The following is a 26424-nucleotide window of genomic DNA, read 5'->3' as shown; positions in this document are numbered from 1 at the left end:
ATGAAAGCACATGGTAGCGTTTCGTGCTATACAACTTAAAGAATAGTATTAGCCTGTGATATTTTATTGATTTCGATTATTGTTTTGTCTTATAATATATATTTCTGTCGCTCTATATATTTTTGCTCTGATTTATTTTTTTAAATATTTGTTAATAAATGTATCAAATTGTTTATGGTGTACGATTTATTTTTATTCCTCAATACTATAGGATAAGTTTTATATATATTTTTTTTATAAATTATCAGTATTATTGTGGAAGCTCATTTCTGGGCCTATAAAGATTTTCATGAGACTATATCCTAGTAAAAACCACGACCAGATTTTTATGATTATTAAAATATTCTTATGCTCTACCGATTGATGCCAAGCAGGAGGCTAATCATTATTTAACTATAAAAATAACGTGACAATATATAGAAAAAGTTGTTAGGTCAATATTGTAGGAAATTATGTAACCTCTAATTTCTTATTGGTTAGTCATGTCTGTAAAATGCATAATTTTCGAGTTATATGCGAGAAACCAAAAAATGGTACCTTTGAACTACCACCACCCACTTAGCACAGGGGGGAGGGGTGAAGACTTTTGATATGTTCACCTTCTTACTACCCTAAACAGAACTGCAGGGTCAAAAATTCTCTTCCCAACTTTTTCCTCTATAACACTTCGTTGACTGGGCTATATAGGAGGAATTCAGAATTCAGTGCTGCCAAAAAAATAATAGATGTAATAGGAATAGAACCAGTTTGTCTTACACTGTTTCACTCTGGTGGCGTCCCTAAAAACTGACCATTCTATGGTTGCTGTTTTTCAGGGCTGGCGGAACTCCGGCGACCCGTGACATTACTAAATAGACCCAGTTTATCGTGAAGCAACAAACTGGTCATGAATAATCTCATATTGTCGTCGACCTAGTTTGTCACGGTAATGTTCTAAAGGTGCGTTTTCGTTTGTGCGGATCCGCCTTCGTCTGCATACGCGTATAGTCAAAATAGCAACTTTCCCGAAAATAAATCGTATCCATTTTTTTGTATCATATCCATTCATTTGATATCGTATTTAGTATTGGAATTACGGTTATATCATATGAAACGACTTACGATATCAACTGAGTGAATACGATACTAAAATTACGATTTATTGTTCGGGAAAGTTGCTATTTTGACTATACACATACGCAGCCGAATGAGGATCCGCACAAACGAAAACGCTCCTTAAGATTGACACAAGAAATTAACATAACCTAAACAAAAACTTCAAGTGCTGAAGACGAGCATGTTACTTTAATAGAACAGAACAGGATATTTTATTATTAACTTTAGCTGATCTAAGCTAAAAATTAAGAAGAGTTATTTGTAAACTGTATCATAATCCATAATCTTATAATTCCAATATGGGCAAGAAAGGTAAATCAAATGTTTTAGGAAGGGCGCTTATAAAAGACAAACTTCACTCTTCGCGTGGAAAAAAATCAACCGATTCGATTGTAAGTTTTAGATTTAGATTCTTTCTTATTATTACTTGGAATCTATTCTATATAAGTTATGCTTGATGTTAAGACCATAATAATGTGTAAGTCTAAACTGTTTGCCAGCAGGCGCAAATTCAGGAGGTTTGCCATCGCATAGCCCCCCACTTTTCCAAATGGTGTTTGAAAAAATGTTGAGGGTTTGTTGAAGAATAAGTTATGGGGATTAAGTTGAAGGTGAATAATAAAGAAAATATAAAATAGTATAAAGTAATGTAGCTTATAATAGTTCATACAGTCTACAACAAATGATTATAGTAGGAAAAGATTGGAAGACAATTTTTGACCCCGTAGCTCTGTTTAGGAAGAACGTAAACATACTAAAACTCCTCACCCCTACCCACTGTACTAAGGTACAAAGGTACCAATTTCCAGGGCCGCCCCGAGGTTCAGGAGAAGAACTTCCATTATGGGCTGCATCCTTTTCTTGATAATCAGACTATAGATTTTGTAAGCAGTGTTTAGCAAGCTGATCCCTCTATAGTTGTCACAGGAACATCTTAGTCCAGTCAATATAGACATGAAAAAAGGGGTGTGCTTGCAATTCTAGTTCTAATGTTTTAATATATTATTTGGATACATGAGAAGTCCAGACCCAAATTCTTCATGCAAAACTTCCTTGTGCTAGATACAGAGTGGCCCAAAAACCTCGTATTTTCTGTTCATTTTCCAGTTTTCAGCTATTTCTGCCAAATCCAGTTATCGGACGGAAAAATTTGCTCCCGCCTTTGTTTTAGATTATAAAATTCTGAATAAAATGAGATCTTTCGGAACTTCCTATCTCCAAAAAGTACTGAGTTATAATTCGTTTTAAATGAGTAAAATTAAAAGAAAACTCAATTCTGATGAGTTCCATTTTTTTATCAACAATATCTTCCGATTGTTACCATTTAGTTAGATGTACAATTCAAAGTCCCTCCGGGCGTGTTTTTGTGCTCTACAATCTAAAGGTGCGTACAGATCTATGCGCCGCGAACATGAGCAATTCACTTTCAATCAGCTGATGCCAAGCTTTTTATATCTGTATCTTACCGTTTCTATAAAAATACAGATATAATCAGCTGATTAAAAGTGAATTGCTCATGTTCGCGGCGAGTATATCTGTACGCACCTTAAGATCAGGTAGAGCGCTCTATCCCATATAGATATCCAGGTATACCTGACAACAATGCTCCTTGTATAGTGAAAAACACCTACCTAATTTTCAGCTTCAACCATCATCACCAACTACATTGTCCTCACATTGATATTTTGCACAATGACATAAGTCCATGCGATTATGTTCTATGAGACTCACCGGTTAGAATGATTGCACAAAATAATGATGCACTTCATTTCAGTATTTCCTAGTGGACACTAGGACACCTCAAGGATCAAAATTTCAAACACTTATAGCTTTTGACACAATGCTAGGATCTCATCGTACTACACTTCATTGTTCTTCTCGGTTCGTCAAGGCGGTCCAAAATCATGCATCATACGTCAAATTCGGTCGAAAAGTGGAAAATTTACTGTTGAGTGTACTTAAGCCCATATTCCAATACACAAAAAATGGCCAATGTCTACTAGTTGGTGATGATGGTTGAACCTGAAAATTGGGTGTTTTTCGCAATACAAGAAGCATTGATTTCAGGTGTACCTGGAAATCTATATGAGATAGAGCGCTCTACCTGATCTTAGATTGTAGAGCACAAAAATACGTCCAGAGGGACTTTGAATTATAACTAACTAAATGGTGTAACATTCGGAAGATATTATTGATCAAAAACTGAAATTCATCAGAATTGATTTTTTCTTTAAATTTTACTCATTTTTGAAAAATTATAACTCAGTACTTATTGGAGATGAAGAGTTTAGAATGATCTCATTTTATTCAAAATTATATAATCTGAAACAAGGACGAGAGTAGGCTAAATTTTTCTGTCCGATTACTGGATTTGGCAGAAGTAACTGAAAACTGGAAAATGAACAGAAAATACGAGGTTTTTGGGCCACTCTGTATCAAGCACAAGGAAATTTTGCATGAAGAATTTGGTTCTGGACTTCTCTCATGTATCCAAATAATATATTGAAAAATCAGAACCAATATATACATTGCAAGCACCAATGTATGTAGTGACTGGACTATGTCTCCCTTCTTGAAAAGCGATTTGACTGTAGTCACTTTCCGAACTTCTGAGATTCTCAATTTTCTCCAGCACATAATTATTTATCAAATGGAGGAAGAAGTTTGAAAAAGAGTCCCTCGTGCTTGAACAGCTCCATATTTAAACCATCCGGCTCAGCTTAATTTTAAATTTCCGTTAATATAACTGAATTGGAGAATTTTCAATTTAAAAATTTTCAACTGATTTTGAATTGAAAAAGTTTCAATTTATTCTTAATTGAAAAATTTTCAATTTAGGAATATCAACAAGAATTTAAAATTAAATAGGTTTTTGCCTGCAGAATACAAGGTTAGAAAAGAGTATAAAATAAGAAGTTTCATCACCCAGCTTGTACAATGAAGCGACCAATGACGACTTGCAGGTTGCAGGCTCACTCAATGACTGGAAAAATATAATATATTCCTATGCCTATGCTTATATATGCCTATGCTATGCGTAGAGTGACTGTATTCACCAAAGTTTAGTCAGTGAACGACAAGTTTTTATTGTTATTTCACAATTCACACTACACATATAAGTTAATGAGTTATACATAGAAATGGATTGATAAGAAAATAGTTCAAGACATTTAAGGTGAAGGTGAAATAAAGGTACTTGAACCGATAATGTCGGGGCGGTAATCATTATACGACCGCGGCGCCCGGGGCGACCGCCCCGGTCGCCCCGCCCTTTGGGCGGCCCTGCCAATTTCTATGTATTTTACAAAAATTATGCATCTTACGACAATACTCATACATAATAAATTTGATGCTGATATATATTACAATTTTCCACAATATCCATCAAACAAATTCCTCCATATCTTCTATAGATTTCGGGATATCCGCTCTTGAAAGTGTCATATTTTTGAAAATAATCATGTTTACCTTACATTTTTTGCTATTTTTTATCTTATAATTTCCAACATCGATGGGAAAATGCATGCCTATTATAAGCTTATAGAGCGTTGAATTCTTTAAAATTTCCTGTATAATTCCACAGTTTTACGCATTTCTCCACAACTGTAGCTGCAGCTAAAGTGTACAGTGCAAAATCTTCAGTTTTTCAACAATGGACCAATTGACAATGAAATATGAAGGGAATGTTTAAACACAGTTTTTGACTCGCAGCTTGGATTGGGATTAGTAAGGAGGTGAACATACTGATCCCTACCTCTGATGAACATGCTTGTATCTTGGGAAAGATGCGTATAACCGATATAAATAACCATCCACTAATGAAGATTGATAAATTTTTACAATTTTTTTGTTCAGTGGAGTTTTGTGATATTTCCCACAGTTTCCGAGATATTCGCTCATATGTGTAAAAATAACAACTTTTATTTAAATTTGTTGCTGGGGTATCAACCCCCCTCCACACAGGTCTGAGTCCTGTATCCGACCCTGTTTGCCAGAATAGCTCATCAAATTTTTGGTGATATAACTATGTTCTGGGTAATTCTCAAGCATAGGAGACTAAGGCCCGGTTGCACAAAAGCCGGTTAAATTTCAACTGTGATTAATTCTACAAGAACCAATCAGAGAAGGCCTTTTAGAAAAGACGGCTTCTCTGATTGGTTCTTGTGAAATTAGTCACGGTTAATGTTTAAGAGAGCGCCGGACTTGGCTTTGGTGAAAAAGAAACCATGCGGCGCTTATACATGGGGATTTATATAAGAATGTTTCCATCTGCTTAAACAAGGCTTGTATAAAAAAATTTAACAGTTATAATGAATAAATAGATAAAACATAGATGTATATAAGACATTTAAATCTTTCAACCAATGGATTATTCCTAGATTTATGAAATAAAATTTCAGTCTCCCATAAGAAAAAGAGCCAAATTGATTCATTTTATTTTATAAACTGTGAGTTGCTGGGTCATACGATCTCCTCCAAACAAAAAAGAAATTAGAGATCAATTCTTTGACAGTCAAAAATGTAATAGAAATAATTGACATCTTTATTGGAAATACCAGTGAAATGAAGTATTCAAAGTATTAACAAAATACAATGTACTTCCTTTCCTATATGCAAAATTTCAAGTTAATCAGTCCAGTACTTCAGACGTGATGATGCGTCAAACATAATTTTCCTATACTTTACACCTGTATACGTGTATTATAGTATAGAAGATAATAGATGGATGGATGATCATTGTTATTTTACTAAAAGATAGAATAAGTTGAATAGTTTTCCTTTCAGAGGGAATTTTGACAACCCACAAAACTCATTTTTAATTTGAAGATATAACGAAAAGGTGCATATGACCTTATTTTTTGCTCAGATTGCCAAAATACCCCTCATTCCATTATAAAAATTTTCGACTGACTGTACAGTGAGTCAGTCATTCTATCAGGGCTCGAATAATTTTGAAATTTTAATTGAATACCCGTTTTTGAAATTAATAAAATAATAGATTAAAAATATAAATTATTTAACTAGTTTCAGTGTTCCACACCATATTCAGGTTTTAACAAGTAAATTTCAAATAAACGTTTTATTAAAAAAAAATAAATTAATTTTTACAAATTAAGTAAAAATAAATTTTACAATATTTTTTTATAATCTTGAAATGCTGTTGGGCTAACCTTTGAGAAAAGATGGGATTGAAATTTTCTTTTAAACTACTGGTAACTCGGTAAAGGTGTATTTTCGTTTGTGCGTAAACTTCCGCAGTCGACGACAACAAGCATTGTTGACATTCATTCATATTGTCCAAATTTCAAGTGTGCTAGAACAGCTGATCAAATAACTTTTCATTATTGTGTGTTTCAAATAGAGTGAAAGTAGTGAGTTTCTATAATTTTCAAAAATAGCTTGAAAATACCACTTTTTTGATAATCTGTAGTTCAAAAACTAGAAATCGTAGGATCTTGTGAGGAGGAGTGGGTGACCACTCAATCTGCGGAAATTCTGCCAGGGACACCCATTAATAAACGCAATATTTATTTACGAACATTTACTTTTTTATTTATTAAGTAGTTCGAATACTGTAATCAGAAATTAAAAACAAACCCTTGGTTTTTGTATGAATAGAATACTCTAATAGAAAAATAATCTGATTAAATAATATTAGATGATGTAGTTATTCATGTACAGTAGCCTAATACTCCTGGATCATGTGATATTAAATGTACGGTTTTAGAATAGAATAAGAATAGGTTCGTTATTATTATAGATTTTTAGTGAACCGTACATATTTGTTTCGCAGTTGCATACTGCTGAACTTGGAGATGGCTATGACTGGGCTTGCCTCAACGTTAAATCCGTCACTGAGGAAGACTCACTTCAGGAGTTCTTGTCTACAGCCGAGTTGGCAGGAACTGAGTTTCAGGTACACACACCCTCATCCTTTCCTCTACTAAGTTAACTTAGGTTACTTCAGTCAAGAAAATATTTTACAATTTGATTATCTATCAAAAACTTCCTAAGGTTTCTTTGATGAAAATAAATAGGCCTAATCGCCTAAAAGTATAATTTCCAAATTTATAAATGGAGATGTTCTTTAATTAAAGACTTTTCTTGCTATCAGATTGCCTCTAAAAGTTTAATTCACTGTAAACCTCAATGTATAATAAAGTAAATATGATTCCCGAAAGGTATTACTGCACTATAATATTGCATAATGTGCATGCTAATATTGTGTCGCAATATGATTACGGTAGGCCAAGTTTAAGACCCACTTTTAGGAAACATGTATTATGGAGGATAGACATAATCTACATATATGTACATACTAGTAAGGGAAACAATATATTTCTATAATAAATTGTAGGCGGAGGAAAAATGTTGTGTACATTAAGGGAACAAAAGTGTATTTTCTCCCTCACGAAAATTGTCGCACTTGGCTCCACTGCGGGCCCTAAAAGTTTCCCTTCAGGAGGAAAAATCGTACTTTCCTCCTTAAAAATACAAATAACTTTTTACATCTAATAGCATATTTCCAAGTTGAATATGTTTTTATAGATAATAACAAATATATTCCAATCACTTGATAATGGCATCATATAGCTGAAACATGTTGTGAGTAAACAATTTTAAAAAGGGTAAGCCTACTTAGATTTCTGTAATTATTTATATTCATGTGTAGCCCTAACGGAAAAAAGACAATTTGATGGTGAATATGTTTTATTTTATTTCAGTACCCAACAATAAAAATGTCATATGAATAATAATCTCCAATGCAAAAAAAATATAATAATAATATCGTGTGACCTGGCTGGCTCAGGTCTGGTGTCAGAGTTCTCAGGTCGCAACTGATCAATTTCAGGGCCTCTGACATGACCTAACGACTGCTTTTTAGGCAGCCGGGACCGACGGCTTAACGTGTCCATCCGAAACACGGGTGTGGCCCGAGATAAATATTTTGCCCGGGCCGGGATTTGAACCCGGGCCTCTGAATCATAAAGCCAGCATCTGATCCACTCGACTACGGCCACCCCTATGCAAAAAATAATAACATGTATATCATGATGATAATTTTTGATAATGGAAATTGAGTGATTTCTTTTGGGTTGCCTTTTAAACATTAATATTTATGCTGATTTGAATCAGATTACAATTAGAAGTTTAAGTAAATGAAACAACGTTTGATTACAGGCTGAAAAGCTCAACATAAAATTTGTCAATCCGAAATGTGGAGTGGGACTTCTTTCCAAAGATGAAAAGGAGAACATGAAAAAGCTTCAACAGCAAAAGAAAAAGCTATTGAAGATTCCTAGAAGGTATTTATGTATTATGCATATATTTTTTAAATATATGCATATTTTAAATATATCTTTTATTTTGATAAAAATGAGTTTATTAGATGAATAAAGTATAACCTAAACTGGATTGGAAAATGAATAAAGACCTTTTGATTTCTTGAGATAACTGCTTAGACTGTTGGTCTTGAGTGCTAGGTGGAGTACCAAGTAAGGTAGCGGCATATTTGAATAGAGCAAGCAACGCTTTGCGCCGTTGATAGTAATGAATTGAAATTCTACCATGTTGAAAATTCGTGAAATGTTGATTTTCAGACCTGAGTGGAATTCTGCTACTGCACCAGAAGAGCTGCATCTTAAAGAACGAGAATCATTCCTGGAATGGAGGCGAAGTCTTGCTATGCTGCAGGAAGACGACGGTCTGATCATCACTCCATACGAAAAGAATCTCGACTTTTGGCGTCAACTGTGGAGGGTTGTTGAAAGGAGGTAGGCAACTCACTCCGGTATTCTGGTAAAAAATATGGCACGCTGTGCCGGTTCTGGACTGTTACTTCTAGTCAGTTATGCAGTTATATGTTACTTTAAGCCATGAGACACTAGTATCGCTGTTCGAACACTTACATTTTAGGTGCTTATTCAAGTCGCCTTGTTCTCCATAAGAAAACAAAAACAAGGTGAGTCCATCGATAATTTTCTCCTAAAACTGAAAGAACTCAGCCTAGAATGTAATTTTACAGCGATCTCTGCTACAGAGAATCGAGAGGAGCACATAAAAGAAGCATTGATTGCAGGTTTATATTCATCCGAAATCCGCCAACGAATTTTAGAAAGCCCAGATATGTCTTTGCATGAAACTCTTAATCGTGCAAGAGCTTTTGAGTCTGCAAAAGATCAATCACAATGCTACAATAAATCTAATCCTCCATTTGAGCTTAATGCTTGCAAAGATACAGAAAATGCATCAAATCTAATTCCTAATCAAAAAAACACTTCAGACTCCTCATTATCAGCTGTTAGTATTAGTGGACAAGCATGCTTTTTTTGTGGCAACAAAAAACATTCTCGACTATTTTGCCCAGCTAAAAACGAATTTTGCAAGAAGTGTGGTAAGAAGGGACACTTTGCTCGGGTATGTAACTCAAAATCTTCCGTATCAGAGAAAAAAAGAGAGTTTAGTAATTCGATATTACTAACACCTTCAGTGCAAGCCGAAAAATGTCTTTCAAAGGTTATTATTCCTATTACCATAAACGGAACTGAAAGTCAAGCACTGATCGATACTGGAGCAACTGGCAACTTTATTGACGGTACCTATGCAAAAAACTGAATTTAGAAGTTATACCAGAGATAGGAAAAGTAACTTTAGGCTCAAAACGCTTCACACCACAAATCCGAGGCAAAGTTAACGTGAATTTAACAGTTCAGGGAGAAAGTTATACAAACACAACCTTAATGCTTATGCAAGACCTCTGTAAAAATATTATTCTTGGGCACGAATTTATGAACAATTTCTCCAGTATAGAGATAACATTTGGAGGTAATAAGCCACCTCTTACTATTTGCGGAATAACTCAAGCAAAAATTCCTCCTTGCTCCCTTTTTCAACATCTAAAACCCAATTGTCAACCAATTACAACCAAATCTCGCAAATTATCAAAAGATGATGAAGATTTTATTTCCAATGAAATTCAACAATTACTGGAAGATGGCATCATAGAAGAAAGCCACACACCTTGGCGTGCCGAAGCATTTGTTGTTAAACCCGATAACCGAAAAAAAGGATGGTTATAGATTATTCTAGAACTATAAACAAATTCACTGAATTGGACGCCTATCCCATTCCAAATATGGAAGATTTAGTTCGCAAAGTAGCTCAGTATTCCTGGTATAGTACTGTAGATCTGAAATCCGCATATCACCAAGTACCAATCTTACTTGAAGAAAGGCAATACACAGGATTTGAAGCATGTGGGAAACTTTATCAGTTCTGTCGTATTCTTTTTGATGTCACTAATGGTGTTTCAGCTTTTCAAAGAGTAATTGATTCACTCATACAAAAAGAGAAATTATTTGATACCTATGCTTATTTAGATGACTTCATGATTTGTGGAAATTCAAAAGAAGAACATGACACTAATCTTGAACGGTTTCTTGCAGCAGCTTCAAATAACTCACTTACTATAAACAAGGAGAAGAGTAAATTCTGTCAAAAGGAGATACGTTTCCTAGGATTTTTAGTTGGAAACAAATCATTACGTCCAGATCCCGAACGCCTTGAGCCTCTACTTAATATGCCCCCACCTCCTAATCCCAAAACTCTTCAGAGAACCGTGGGCCTCTTCGCACATTACTCTCGATGGATACAAAATTTTTCAAGTAAAATTCTTGCCTTGGCACACTGTATGCTCTTCCCTCTTCAAGGAAAGGCCCTTGCAGCTTTTGAAGATCTTAAAAAAGAGGTAGCTGCAGCTGTAATACATGTTTTTGATGAAGGAGGCATTCTCAATGTAGAGACTGATGCCTCAGATTTCTGCATAGCAGCAACACTATCTTACAATGAACGTCCTGTTGCATACTTTTCACGAATGCTAAACGAAAGTGAAAAACGACACTCATCAGTTGAAAAAGAGGCATAAGCCATTATTCTAGCTCTTCAATGGTCTCTATTTATTACAACTCCTCTTTCAGCTACACCTCTACAGTTCACATTCAATTTTATATTCTGTGAGTTGACTGCTAGCCAATTTATATTAGTCTGTTTTTAAATAACTTATGGTTTTGTAACTTTTCAGCGACATTGTAGTTCAGATATTAGATGCCAGGAATCCTCTTCTATTTCGGTGCCAAGATCTTGAAAAGTATGTGAAGGAAGTCAGCAAGAAGAAAGAAAATGTGCTGCTTCTCAACAAGTCTGACTTCCTGACCAAACGACAACGTCAAATTTGGGCCAGTCACTTCGACAGGGAAGGCACAAAAGTTGCCTTTTTCTCAGCTAAACAGACAACAGAAGCCAATGAATTGGTAAGTTTCCTATCCAAAACAAGATTATTATAAATTATTGTAAATTATTTCTATCCTATTCTTAAAGGTATTCAGTAACTTACTTGAACACTCCACTTAATTTTGAACTCTCTATCCTGGGGCTCATGAGTGAGTCCAGTTTCACTATAAAAATAATTATTTCCTCCACCTACTGTTTCAAGTACTTATTTCACTCCCTGAAACACAATACTAAAGTGTCACTTTTTCGCGCTCGGGACTAAAAAACAGAAAAACTCCCTAGGGAGTAGAAGTAACTCCATTTAAATAACGTGGAAAGAATCTCTATTTTAAAAACTTACATTGGAAATAGGTTGGAAGGTCGAAGCTCAGATGAGGAAACATAATAGAGTTGTCTGTTATTAAGCCAACTGAATTCAATACCTCAACCAGATATTTCATCAACTCATATGTTTGTATCATATCACATACTTAATTTTAGTAGACGATTAAAATTAATACATATTTTTAAAAATGTTATTCTATTAAAAATACCAGTCGAAATTAATAAAATAACATTAGAATATACTACAATGAAATATTTTCTGTTGTCTATGTTATTTTATAAATATTTTTTAGTTTACTTATAGTATTTTTCGGTAATTCTAGTTAATCATAATTCTGAATATCTGAATACTGTTTTTAGCTGGATGAAAGAACAAAGTTAGGTACGATTCTTCCCGCTAGGTCGCGCGCTTGTCGGTTCAGGCATTTTGCAGTCATCCAAACCAGCTGTTGGCGTGTATTTTGAATGCGAATTTTTTGTTTTATCTGTATTTTTTCTGATTCTTGAATGAATAAAAATGAGAACTTTGGCTGAGAATTTTCAACTTCAATTGGATTATTAATTTTTAAATGAATTAAGGTTGTTATTAATAACAGCATCACACACACAAACATTTGATGGTTTCAGCCATCATTTTATCCATAATTACCCACTTTTCATATTCAATGGTAACTGTAGGAAAAATTTAATGTGAAATACGTGCGCAAAGTTCCTCTGCTGCACTCAAGAAGCCATTCCGTAAACGTTTCTTTCGGTGCAGCAAACTGTCACTTTGCGCACTAGTTGCACAAATAACTATTTTGTTCGAAAATTCATTTTTGCAGGGCACAATTGATGAAGAAAGTGAAAGCAAATCAGCTGTAAACGAAGAGACATTGGATGCGAGCGAAGAGGAAGAATGTATAGGCCTAAGTGGTGGTGATGGGCTGGAAAGTGATGACGACGATTATGAAACCGAATCAGAGAGTGAAATTGATGAAGAGGAGGCACAAAAATTCATAGATAGAGGTTTGTAAATCAACATTATAATTGCAAGAAAAATTATGCCGGCTTGAATTTCATGAGCAAAATCTAATAAGCGAACTATGATTTATAATTCTGTGGCTTATTTATTCTTATTATTTAAATATAATAACATTCGTCTGGTCTAGAACTCGAACCTGACAGCAGCATCTATTTTTGAACTGAGACAAACCGATCAAATTTGATCTTTATTTTCAAACCTACTTCATGAAGCCTCATTTACATATTAAAACTTGAGAAATTTTAATTTTCAGAAAAAAATTCGCCAAATTTATTGGGTCGAGAAGAGCTGATAGCATTTTTAAGGAAGCTGATGCCACCTTTGACAGATGAAGAACATTCAGTGCCCACAGTTGGCCTAGTTGGATATCCAAACGTAGGCAAGAGCTCCACCATTAATGCGCTTCTGCAGGACAAGAAGACGTCCGTGTCTGCAACTCCAGGCAAAACAAAACATTTCCAGGTATGACTTTCTGGGCCGTTTGCATTTACAAATACTTAATAATTCAATCTATATTTTCTCACTTGATACATTCTTATTATTTCCATGATTGTTATTTAAGAACAATGAAAACGTTTCTTGTGTAAAATACCACGATTACAAGTGTATGAGACTTGTGCTAGATAATTCAGGCAGGTAAGCGGTTACCTCCGTGGTCACACTGCTATCTTTTCGCTCAGATATATTAATATAGATCAAGAGGCATGCGCCTGCTAATCCCGTTGAATACGTGGCCTTTTGAGGAGCCAACTCCGTTAGATTATATCGAAATTCATTTTCCGGAGGTTTGGAACCCACCCAAAGTTGTGGATCTACTCATCTCTCATCGTCATTCCCAGTATCCACGTACAAGTCTGGATCCTATATGGGCTTCACCCTCACATAAAATAGAGTCGCACTATGAAGAACGGAACCTACTTGAAAATAGTGAAAGTATTCAATGTGAATAATCCAATACAATATGAATTGATATTAATCGAAGTCCTCAATTTTTATGCAAGTATCTATTATATCTACATTCATATTTAGTAAATGTTAGAAAATATCCACTTTGTTTTATATTGAAATTTTTCATAAAAAGACGGTATTTGACTTTTAAATTCGTAAAAAGCGTCTCCCAGGTAAAAGGTAATTTCTGTACTAGGTATTTGCGGTCATAACATTTTTATTCAAACCCACACGCACACATACACACATAGAAATTAGCAGTCATTCAAATGTACATAATCATCATCATTGGCATCAAAACGATCATAGCATGAGTAGTTACCAAAACAATGACAAAATACCGTCTGCCGCAATTGTATCACGATTAAACACAGCATTGATGAAGTGCTTGATTGCTCATGATAGGTAATAGTTGTGCACCAGTTTTGTGCATTTGATAAGTTTGGTTTATTGGCGACAGACTCTGTTTGTGGACTCGGATCTGATGCTGTGCGATTGTCCAGGCCTGGTGATGCCAAGCTTTGTCTACACCAAGGCCGATCTCATAGTGAACGGCATCCTGCCGATCGACCAGATGAGAGACCACGTGCCGGCGGTCAACCTGGTCTGCAGTCTGCTGGGGCGACCGGTGCTCGAGCACAAGTACGGCATCATGGTGGCGCGGCCAGGCGACGGCGACGACCCCCATCGACCGCCCACCTCCGAGGAGCTCCTCAATGCCTATGCCTGTCAGTAGAATACCTACTCTTCAAAAATACGTTGAAATTAATTCAAGTTCAAAACTCCCCACTCAAAAAAGCTAGAGTAGAGTAAGGTTCGATCCTACAATCAGAGTCAGATCTATGTTTCAGAGTCGAGCGCTGAACCAAGAAGCACTTTGGTTAAAGAGCTTATTTTACAGTATTTTATTTATTTGTTCATAGACAATATATACAATTCAGGTGAAAACAATAGCATTTTGAAACAGGTTGTCAAATTATTTTGATCCTGACTTACAAACTGTTAATATTTAATTCTGGAAAATTGTACTAAATCGGTCTTTGATGTGTAGCAATTATGTCTATTTGAGACAGAGCTATTTTGGAATCTGATCCACATAGTTCTCATGCTACCGTACATACAAACACTTCTTTACTCTTTCTTCTTGTATAAATATACAGAGTTGGTGAAAATTATGGAAACAGCCTAATATTTATTTTGCAATGAAAATTTGACGATACGTCTGATTGGGGATCTTATTCGAATTGAAAATTCACTTTTCTGTCGCTTCAAAATTTTGGTCCGCCATCTTGCATATGAATCTAATTTCATTTTTTTAATGGGAAGGTGGCATATGATAAATGATTTCGATATATAATTTCAAGAGAAAATGAATGGCGGAACCCACACATCAATATCTCAAACCGTTTCAAAATTATTTACATTTAAAAATACCAGTCAATTATTCAAAAATAAAATAAATTATAAATGTGATAGATCAATTTTTTGTGTTCTTGGTGTTAAATATGCATGTAGCTGTCACTAGAAGTGTTTACAAACACTTAAAAAAGTAAAAGTTTAGAATTTTTTTCTATGTACTCATTCATTTTATTTTTGTATGAGTTATTAGTACTTTTAAATGTGAATAACTTTAAAACGATTTGAGATATCGATGTGCGGTTTCACCGTCAATTTTCTATTAAAATTCTGCATTGAAATCAACATTGATTTGAATGGTAAAATTGTATATTGAGTATCCGAAAGACCACTTTGACGATTCAAACAATGAGAAATAATATAAGTCGAAGTAATGATGAAATCAATGTATAAATTGATATTATACTCGTAGTTCACAGTACCTTTTGTCCTTGCTAAGGTTTGAGTTACCTGGGGTTTGCGCGTCCATGGCCATGGAAATGATACGAGTAGTTCATGATCACTGGAAGTTCTGCACACTTTCACTAGTAACATTTATATTGAGGTGTGAACGAAAATAACGCTGTCTAACTAATTGAGGGGGTCAACAAATAAAATAGTACAATAATAATAAATAGTAAAATATTGTTGTTTCCTTCTATATTTTGTTTGTCTTAATGAATATTTACACTATTCTATGTATCTGTACAATAAAGATTTTTTCAATTCAATTCAATGGACCATACGAATAAAGTTGAGCATTTGCTCATACTTCTAAAATATGGAGCATTTGCTTCATTTTCTATGAATAAACGTGAGCAAAACCTTTTGCTCAAGCTCATCAAAAAAATAGTTTAAGCATTTGCTCAAAAGTAAAAGCTTTTGCTCAAAATTGTATGAATAAACTAGAGCATTTGCTCAACTTTTGAAGCAAATGCTTCAAAAAAGGTGAGTCTAGTCTAGAGCAGCTTATCACCTTTTGCTCATAGTAAATGGCTCAACTAATTCGTATGAGGAAGAGGAAACTATACCAGATACTATCACAACCAATAGTGTAGAACTATAAAACTCTTTTTAGATTCAACCATGATATATATCACCATTATTCCTACAAAAGAATAAATACAAAAGCTACCTGTTATAAAGATAGCCATCACAAAATAGGAAATAGGCATTTAAGAATATGAGAGTGTAGACGATTATAAGAAGGCTATTGATATTATAAGAATATGCTGAAGATTATTATAGAGATGACATTTTTTCACGCTATTATTTCAAAATTCTAAACTCAACTAACCTAAAACTGTATTCATAAATATAGAAAACAGAGCAGACGACGCAAACACAAGCGGTGCCCCCTGTTTGCATATTTAGCGCTTCCGTGAGCTATAAAAACAAAGTATACAAAAGGCTACAAAAGCGAATCAGCTGATGAAAAATCTTTAAAATACGTGAGCATTTGCTCCAGAGTTCAGGAGCATAAGGTAAGAGTATAAGGTAAAGCTTATTCATATCAAAATGAGCAAATGCTTTTGCTTCTACCTTTTGCTCATGAGCAAAACCTTATGCTCAATGCTTTTGCTCATGAGCATTTGCTCTGGTTTTATTCATATGGGCCATTATGTCTGTAATGGAAATAGATTGTTTATCTACTCAGTACACAGAACTATTTCTAAAAATGAATCTATGAGTGGCTTTCATTCAGTGACAGAAGCGTGTAAACCTTTTGAAAGGGCCGGCTATTGTTTGCTAACCACCTCGAAACCCCAGACTTGGTCCCAAAATTCCTCTTTCCCAGCTGGTCCCAAAGTTCAGGTCACCATTTTCACCAATTCTGTATGTAAATTATATATGGATTTTCTTTTTCTATTATTTAAAATCAACCAAGGAAAATTGATTTGAAATAGTATGTGTTCTTAAAAGAATTAAGAATAGATCTCTGAAATTTATTTATGTTTATTAGTTTTTTTTTCATTTATAGTAAGTAGTCTTATTGTTGGGACTAGTAACTCTTCAATTTTTTCTCAATACTCTATTATCTTATAATACTTATTGTCTGGCGTATCAGTGAAAGGTTATAAAACTAGATATCAAAGTATTTTCCAGATATGTGTTACAACCAAACTTGAGCTGAAATTATTGTTCTTTTTAAATACCAATTATTGCTGAATTACTCAATAAGTAATAATGTTGAAACGTTACTATTATAAATGTATATGTTTCTCGTACGTTTTGACAGATTCTAGGGGATTTATGACTCAGAACGGGCAGCCAGACAACCCCCGATCATCGAGATACATATTGAAGGATTTCGTGAATGGACAACTGCTGTTCTGCCACGCCCCCCCGGGAGTGCCCCAGGCCGACTACCACACGCCAACATTCACCACTAAGCCCAAGAGGCTCACTCCAGCCCAGCCAACCAGGCAAGCCGAGCTTGCTAGTAAAGTGAGTTCCAAGTCACAAATATTTCATTTGTATGTCAGAATATAAACTATATTTCTTCTATCTACTATCTCAAGTCGTAATTTACTTCAACAGAATACTGAAGTGCTAGTTTTCCCCTGGGGAGTGTCAACTTAACCTGCTAACGACTAAAAGTAACACTCTTCGATAACATGAGATAGATAAAACCATGATAAATATAGAAACACTTCCAAACGATATCACTGTAAATCTTGTTCCTACTCTCCACTCAGATTAGTTGTCATTGTAGTTTCGTAGCATGAAAATATGTCATGCTTGTGTGCTCTTCTTGGAGCAGAAGATTATTTGTATAAAGTTGGAATAGATTTAAATATTTCTATTGTAAGTTGTTAATTTGTTAGGTATAGTATAGGTGAAGGAAAAATGTTTTGTTAATTTGTTATACAGAACTAGAGACGTAAAAGTAACTCCATTTAAATAACATGGGAAGCATCTCTATTTTAAAATCGTACATTTGAAATAGGTTAGAAGGTCTAAGCTCAGATAAGGAAGGATATAGAGTATTCATTAAACCAACTAAATTCAATACCTCAACCAGGCATTTGATCAATATATGAAATTTATGTTAGTATGCTAAAATTATTACAAACTTCATAATATATACTTTACTAAAAAAATGTATAAATATTCTTTATATTCCATGTTATTCAAAATAACAGCCAACGAAAATTCCTCATTAACTATTCAAATTTGAAACGGAAACTTCATCATAGTTGTAGTTATGGCGGCCATTGTTGTTACAACTTTTGCCGACAGATAGCGCACAGCGCTGTCGGCGGAGAACTGTGATTATAAGCCAGCTGTTTCTGTTTACTTTTTAGATTATGTTGTAACACATTGTTTGGTCACGTACGTTTTTTATAGTTATTTGTATATCTAGAGTGAAAAGTACTGTTTTTTCTCCCTGAGGGAAAAGTTCGAAGGCGAAGCCGAGGGCAACAATTTTCATGAGGGAGAAAAAACATTTTTCACTCATGATATAGCCTACACAACATATTTCCTCCACCTTCATTTTTATAAAAACTGTAAATAAAATAATTTTTAAAAACGTAAGTGACCAAACAATGTGTTACAACATAATCTAAAAAGTAAACAGCTGGACTGGCTTGTAATGTGTAATCACAGTTCTCCGCCAACAGCGCTATGCACTATCTGTCGGCAAAAGTTGTAACAACAATGGCCGCCACAACTACAACTGTGATAAAGCTTAGATAAAGAATAAGCATAAGACAACTATATTTCTTTTCTCTTGATGAAGTTTCCGTTTCAAATTTGATTAGTTAATGAGGAATATTCGTTGGCTGGTATTTTGAATAACATGGAATAAAAAAATTTTATACATTATAACGGTGCATTTTGATACACCTCAAATTTATTTGTAAAAAGAATTACTAGGTCTCATTGAAAGAAACCAGAAACATTGGGCCATATGAATAAAGTTGAGCATTTGCTTATACTTCTAAAATATGGAGCATTTACTTCATTTTCATGAATAAAGGTGAGCAAAACCTTTTGCTCATGCTCATCAAAAAAATAGTTTGAGCATTTGCTCAAAAGTAAAAGCTTTTGCTCAAAATGTATGAATAAACTAGAGCATTTGCTCAACTTTTGAAGCAAATGCTTTAAAAAAGGTGAGTCTACTCTGGAGCAGCTTTTTACCTTTTGCTCATAGTAAAATGGCTCAACTAATTTGTGTGAGTAAAAGGAAACTATACCAGACACGATCACAACCAATAGTTGAAAACTATAAAACTCTTTTCAGATTCAACCATGATATATATCACCTGCAAAAGGATAAATACAAAAGATACCTATCTGATATAAAAATAAACATCACAGAATAGGAAATAGGCATTTAAAAAGATGAGAGTGTAGACGATGTAGATGATGTCAGCTGTGCTTAGTGAGAGAAGTTGTGTGTATTTTTGGGTACAAAATTTTATAAAATAACTTGATTAATTCAATATGAAGTGATAATTAAGTGTTATATTAAGGTATAGTTTGGTGTTTTAATTTCTATAAATTCAAAATGTTTAGCTTGTATATATTTTTGGACGAAAATTGAACTTGAACGTTTTACAGTAGAAACATAACCTATTTTCTGGACATTTTATTAATTTATCAAAATTTGGGAATGGAATAGATTTGGGCCAAGCTTGTTGTTCCTTCCTAATCATATTTATATGATTTGTGATTCTGTCCACGAATAAATAAATAAATAAATAAATTATAAGAAGCTATTGATATTATAAGAATGTGCTAAAGATTATTATAGAGATGACATTTTTTCACGCTATTATTTCAAAATTCTAAACTCAACTAACCTAAAACTCTATTCATAAATAGAAAACAGAAAAGATGACGCAAACACAAGCGGTGCCCCCTACTTGCATATTTAGCGCTTCCGTGAGCTATAAAAACAAAGTATACATAAGGCTACAAAAGCGAATCAGCTGATGAAAAATCTTTAAAATACGTGAGCATTTGCTCCAGAGTTCAGGAGCATAAGGTAAGAGTATAAGGTAAAGCTTATTCATATAAAAATGAGCAAATGCTTTTGCTTCTACCTTTTGCTCATGAGCAAAACATTATGCTCCATGCTCTTGCTCATGAGCATTTGCTCTGGTTTTATTCATATGGGCCATTATCATCAACTGTATTATCAGTCGAATGGAATAGATAAGATAATAATGAATACTATGAATCTAAATACTATGATTATTGGCAACGGTACAAAAATAGAAGTCATTTTTTAATTATTTAATAAAAATAATAAAGAATTGAGGTTAATTTCTTCGGTAATAGTGCCTGTCGGCAACATCAACAGTGATCAAGCCGTATATCTGAAATTCAGTCAGATACCTTCAAGCAAAATAATTGCAAGCATACAGTACTCAATAAAACGAGGACAAAGGGGTTTTGTTAATTCTAGCATGCCAAATAAGGGACATAAAACGTTTGAGAAAACACAAAAATATTTATTGTGTCAATACCAGTAAACAAAACATTTAAAAATTATAATAAAAATAAAGGGAAATGGGATTTAGTTTAATGAGCGCAGTAATACAGAAGTAGATTTTGTACAAGAAATAGCAATGTACCAATCAGAGTCTAGTACCACGTCCAAAATTTTAAATCCTTTTTCCTGAAGTTCCTCTTTCATTTCCTGTGGATTGCAAGTGCTGTGCAACTTCTTCACAATTACTCTAATGGGTCTCGTTTGCTCCTTTTCAAACAAAGACCAATTCTTTTTTTTGTCATTCAGCAATGATGTAGCTAGTCTATAATTATCCTCAGATTCAACGTTGAGTTTTAAGCTACCATTATTGAATAGTGTGATCTTGTAAGTCTTTTATTTTTTCATTCAAAATCTTATACACTACTTGATAGTCTTGGATGTTGTAGAGTATAATAATTGGAGGAGGTCTCTTAACTTGTTTGATACTAGGAGTTTTTTTTGGCTCAGCATTCTCTTTTAGTTCAGTTTAGTTCTAAGTGAACTCACTTTCTGCTTATTGGATGATAGTGTTGGAGGTGAGTCAGATTGTTCTCTCTTCCTCTTTCTTTGCTTTTGACGAATCCATTCTGTTTCAGTAGATAATTCTTCTTCATCGGTATAATTGTCCGTATTTTTTTCTTCATTCTTAGATTTAGTCTTTAACTCATTCTTAGATTTAGTCTTTAACGCTGATAATCTAGTTTGAAGCTGCTCAAGTTGAATTTCAAGTTCAGAACTTATTTTTTCTGATTGCTGGAATTTTGTATTAGCTTCGTTCTAAGCTTTAAATAAAAGTTTTTCGCATTCTGATTGAATTTTATCAGTTCGATCGAACCTTGTAGGAGACAGGTTTATTTTCTTCAGTTATAGTAACAATAGTCGTATTATCGTCACCGTTCATAGTTACGATAGTTCAGTTCTCACAAAAGAATTACCGATTCAGCACTCACCGAAGCAGCAATATCCGAACTCGGCTACAGTCATAGTTGCTGACAACGCGCGCGCGCACGCACGCACACACATACACACTCACTCACAATTCGGCAATGCCGTTTTCACTGACACAACAGTTTAATGGTATACTTTTAGAATAATTACATGAATTTCACAAAACACGTCTACTCGCTTCGGCTTCTGAAAGCTGATTGATTTTTATATCTGGTTATATTTATGTTTTACGGATCTCGAAAATGGCTCTATTTTCACGAAATTTGGAACATAGTAGGTTTATGATATAAAGATTCGATTGCACTAGGTTTCATTCTTTGGAAAACTTGCTGAACGACATTAAAAGGATATTCATCCTTGGAAAACAGATGATAATTTCATCGTCTCTCGATAACAGAAGATGCGTGTGCCTGTGTGGGAGAGAGACAGAATTATTTCCAGCTGTGTAATCATAATCAATCAGCGAGAAATTTTATCTAGCTAGACAATTTAATCGATTTGATCAACATTATCTGATTTGTTGACATGACATGATAATCCTCCTAAACTAGAGTTTATAATAATTTTCAAAGTTATCATTATTTAACAATTTCAAGTGATTAGTGAGTGCTATTTTGTTATTTAATTTGGTTTATATATAATCTAAATTATTCATTTTTTTTTGTTTTCAAATGTTTGAACAGAAAATTGAACCTGAATTCAATTGTATGGAACATAACCTACTTTGTGGACTATTTAGTGTATAAATCAAAATTCGGGAAAGAAACAGTTTTGGGCTGTGCCTGTTAGTACTTGCCCAATCATTTTAAAGAATTGTGTTCGGTTTATCAAAAGTCAATAAATAAATAACGAGCGAAGCTCGGTGCCCCAATATTAATTCTATATTCCAACAAACAATATCAAATATTAAATATTCTTAAATCTCAGGGTTTGAGTTTGGCCATCAGTGGAACTTAGATAAAATAAATTATCTTTGAAACTTTGAGTTTTCTCGTAATTACTTTTATATAATACTGATATTAAAAATAATAAAATGTGTATATAGAATAAATTAAATGTTGATAGATAATAATTCTGTGGCTACTTAAATCTTTAATTCTCATTGGCGTTCTTAATAAGACTTTCCCTTATCTTTAATTAAATGCGCAAGTAATTATAAATCAAGCTTGATTTTTGAATGTAACCTTTGACCAGCTAGCTTTATTATATTCATGAATTGGTAGCACAGAGGATCCTCTAAAACACTTTATAACTCACGTGCGAAGATTTTTTCCAAACTTGAAGATGTGGCATGGATTCCGCCTCGTGTGTCCTGTGCCTTATTAGTCTGGTGGGCCGATGTCGCCCAAGAATAGTGTATAGAAGGTTGCCTTGATCCCATAAGACGCGTGGAGAACGCAGCCGGGTATGGTGAGATGTCATGCTGCGACCTCTCGGCCCGGCTTAACATGTATTCAAACGTAAAAATGCCTAACTTTGAGCCCTTATAGCAAATTAACCATCAACACTACATAGAAGTGAATGACATAAAAATGTTCAGAATTTTATCCTCTGAAACAATATCAAAGCAAATTATCAGTAAAAATCCTATAAATGTTACTAGTGAGTCTAAAACAAATCGTTCGAGTACATGATTCGATTCAATAAATACTATTTCAAACGAGTTTTTTGTACTTTCTATTACTTTTTCTCGCGTCGTTGTAATTCTTCCTTTTATTTAGATTCTCATTAAGAAATTTCTTCCTCATGAAGGTCCTTTGTTTGTGGAAAGATCTAACAACTTCTTTAGGAATTTCAGGATATTTCTCTGATGATATTAACGTAATTTTATCAACAACAACAATGCGAATCCATCAACGGTTTCCTAACATTATCACAAAAATAACCAATCTAAATCTGCCCTAAGAATGTATTAACATCATTAAACCATTATATAGATTTCTATTTATCCTAATTATGAACAAGAAATTACAACTTTCAATGCTGTTATTTCATCAAGAAATAAGAGTGCATTTCACTACCATACTCTAAGGTAGTTGAAACATTTTATGAGAAACTAACAATGGTATTCAAATTTATAGTTAGTAAAAGAATACTGAATTATAATAAATTAAGCTCTATTCTTGCTTTACACAAGTGATCTTTGCAATGGTTTTTGCCATGAAAATTGAGTATCCATGGACACATTGAAATCAAAATGTTATTTAAATGGAGTTACTTTTACGCTCTAGGGAGTTTTCCTGTTTCTTCCTCCCGAGAGCGAAAAAGTGACACTTCTGTATTATGATAAGTATTATGAGGGAGTAAAGTAAGCACTTTAGATAGGAGGTGGAGGAAAAAATATTCTATTTCAGTTTTTATAAAAATGTAGGTGGATGAAATATGTTGTGTATATCACGAGTGAAAAATGTTTTTCTCCCTCAGGAAAATTGTTGCCCTCGGCTTCGCCTCGGGCTTCAAATTTTTCCCTCAGGGAGAAAAAACAGTACTTTTCACTCTAGATATACAAATAACTATTTTTCTATGGAGTACTCCTATGGACTACTGGTATTTTCTTCGGAGTAATTGACAATTTCATTTCAAGAAACATAAACAATGCTGTTCTAGCACTGCTTTATTTGCACATGAAAATGTATTACTTTATCCTATTATTTTTAGCGGTGTTGGTGTACTTGATTTTATAATAACTTTTCACGTATTTTCCAGCCTATCAAGAAAATTTCAACGGAATGTTTAGACAAACAGTTTTTTAAACAGATGTCAGTTGGATATCACTCAAAAGGAACTAAAATGATACCGTCAAACACAGAGAATAAGTAAGTTTAATATAGGAAAAAATCGGTCTTAATCCTTGTAATATAAACAAAATCTAGCTAAATCATGTAATATTGAGGAATATTTCTAAGTATAATGATCATAAATTCATAACGCTTCTTTGTTGAATTGTTGAAATCTCTAATTAATATTCTATGCTATTTCAAACGTGATATTTAAAAGTAGATCTCTGTTATTTACTAGAATGTCTATTATAAGATTATCTTAATTGCACATTATCTGTAAACTTTATTTTATCATATGAGAGGAAATTAACATAGGTTTTTTAGGCTTTAGTCTAGGCACCAGGTACTTTTTGCTGGAAAAAATCCACACAAGCTGAATTTTTCATGCAAAAATTGGAGAACTTAATATAACAAGTTGAGTTTTTAGCCCTGGAGTTTTTACAGGCTGTCCCAGAAGCCGGACCATTTACGTTCGTTTGACTATAACGACTATAGTGAGGTCCACGTTGAATGTCATGGAAGGAAAAGATAGGAAACAGCGTTGCTGTCCACCTGCCTATTCGCTGTGTTGCTACTGCCTTCTCTAGTAGATAGCACATGTCATATCAACTGTTAATAATAATTACATTTTATCCGTCAAGAAATAATATTTTCCAATGATTTAATAATAAATTTTCAAAATTAAGATAAAATATTTTGTTATAAATTATATTTCTACATTGTTAAAAAAACAGGCAACGTTGCGGAGCTAGAAAATGGAAGTGTTATAATCCGATTTGTCTAACAGACAAGGATGGCAACAGCCATGTTAATCAATTGCTGCATATATCGTAGACCTCACTAGTGACTTTTAGATGTATCTTTAATTTGATGTATTGTTCCACTGTTTCATGTTTTCCTTTCATTGTTACAGCAGTTTTTTGGTGGTGGTTTCAGTTTTTCAATAATAGACAAAGAAGTTTAAAGGGAATGTCTGAAACACTATTTTCGACTTTGCTCAATTGGAACTGAGGTCCACCTTATAATGGCAGTAGAGAAAGATAGGAGAACAACGTTGCCGATCCTCTGTCTTGTCAATGCCTTCTATAGACGGTAGCTGATACAGGTTTATTAATGTAATATCATGTACTGAAATGAAGTGCATCTAACTGGTGATTCTCATAGAACATAATCTCATGAACTTATATCATTGTGCAAAATATCACTGTGAGGACAATATAGATGGTGATGATGGTTGAAGCTAAAAATTAGGTGTTTTTCACAAAACAAGAAGCATTGTTGTCAGGTGTACCTGGAAATCTATATGAGATAGAGCGCTCTATCTAGTCTCAGATTGTAGAGTACAAAATTACGCCCAGAGGGATTTTGAATTCTACATCTAGATTGTATTAATCGGGATATATTGTTGATCGAATACTAAATATCATCAAAATATATTTTTTTCTTGAAATTTCACTTATTTTTGAAAAATCATAACTCAGTACTCATTGGAGATAGAGAGTTTCGAATGATTTCAATTCATTCAGAATTTTATAATCTTGAAAAAAAGCAATAGCAAATTTTTAGCAAAATAGCAAAATATCTCATCCCCGAAATTAATAAGCTGACATATAGCCAGCTGTAAAATATAAACACGATCATTTTAAAGAATAGGCGATGTAAGTGATGACGTAAGCCGTTGCTACGACGCCATTTTGGTCTCTAAACAAACCGTTGCTATGGCGAGAGAGCGTGTTATTGAAATGGGTCTAAAACATCACCTTACATTCACGAGTATATCAATCAAATAATTGATTTCTAAGAGTTTAAAATATTTTTTTCAAGTTCTATACACTCAAGTCATCAATTTCCAGTATTTATTCAGATCAAATAAATTTTTTTGGGACAGCCAAAGCAGAAAGTCTAACGAAGTAATGCATAGTACCATCTGTAGTCTGCTATGGAAAACCTACCTGTAGAGAAAGTTGAAGTGCAATTTGAATTATTACCTAGAATTTCATTAGATTGTTATAAAGTTGTAATTTAAAATTCATATATATTCTGTTTTCCTATTGTTCAGTGCAAGGCCGTACCCAGGGGGGTCACAGGAGTTGGAACCAAACCCCCCCCCCCCCCGAAATTTTCCCAAAATAAAA

At 33.9% G+C, this 26424-nt stretch overlaps 1 protein-coding gene across 1 annotated transcript; it reads left to right on the top strand.

Annotated features, from left to right (window-relative positions):
- Positions 1-1173: 1173 nt before the first annotated feature.
- Positions 1174-24325, top strand: LOC111063779 (large subunit GTPase 1 homolog; the record flags this gene model as incomplete). Its single annotated transcript, XM_039424220.1, is given in 10 exon segments — positions 1174-1487; positions 6890-7012; positions 8278-8402; positions 8697-8870; positions 11177-11405; positions 12534-12717; positions 12987-13195; positions 14142-14409; positions 17316-17524; positions 24216-24325. Coding segments are annotated over 10 exon segments (1724 nt in total), but the record flags the coding sequence as incomplete, so codon positions are not given.
- Between the last annotated feature and the right edge of the window lie 2099 nt (positions 24326-26424).

The sequence above is a fragment of the Nilaparvata lugens genome, chromosome 3, assembly GCF_014356525.2.
Source record: "Nilaparvata lugens isolate BPH chromosome 3, ASM1435652v1, whole genome shotgun sequence".
Classification (NCBI taxonomy): domain Eukaryota; kingdom Metazoa; phylum Arthropoda; class Insecta; order Hemiptera; family Delphacidae; genus Nilaparvata; species Nilaparvata lugens.
The sequence above is the reverse complement of the archived record's forward strand: the minus strand, read 5'-3'. Positions and strand labels throughout refer to the sequence as shown.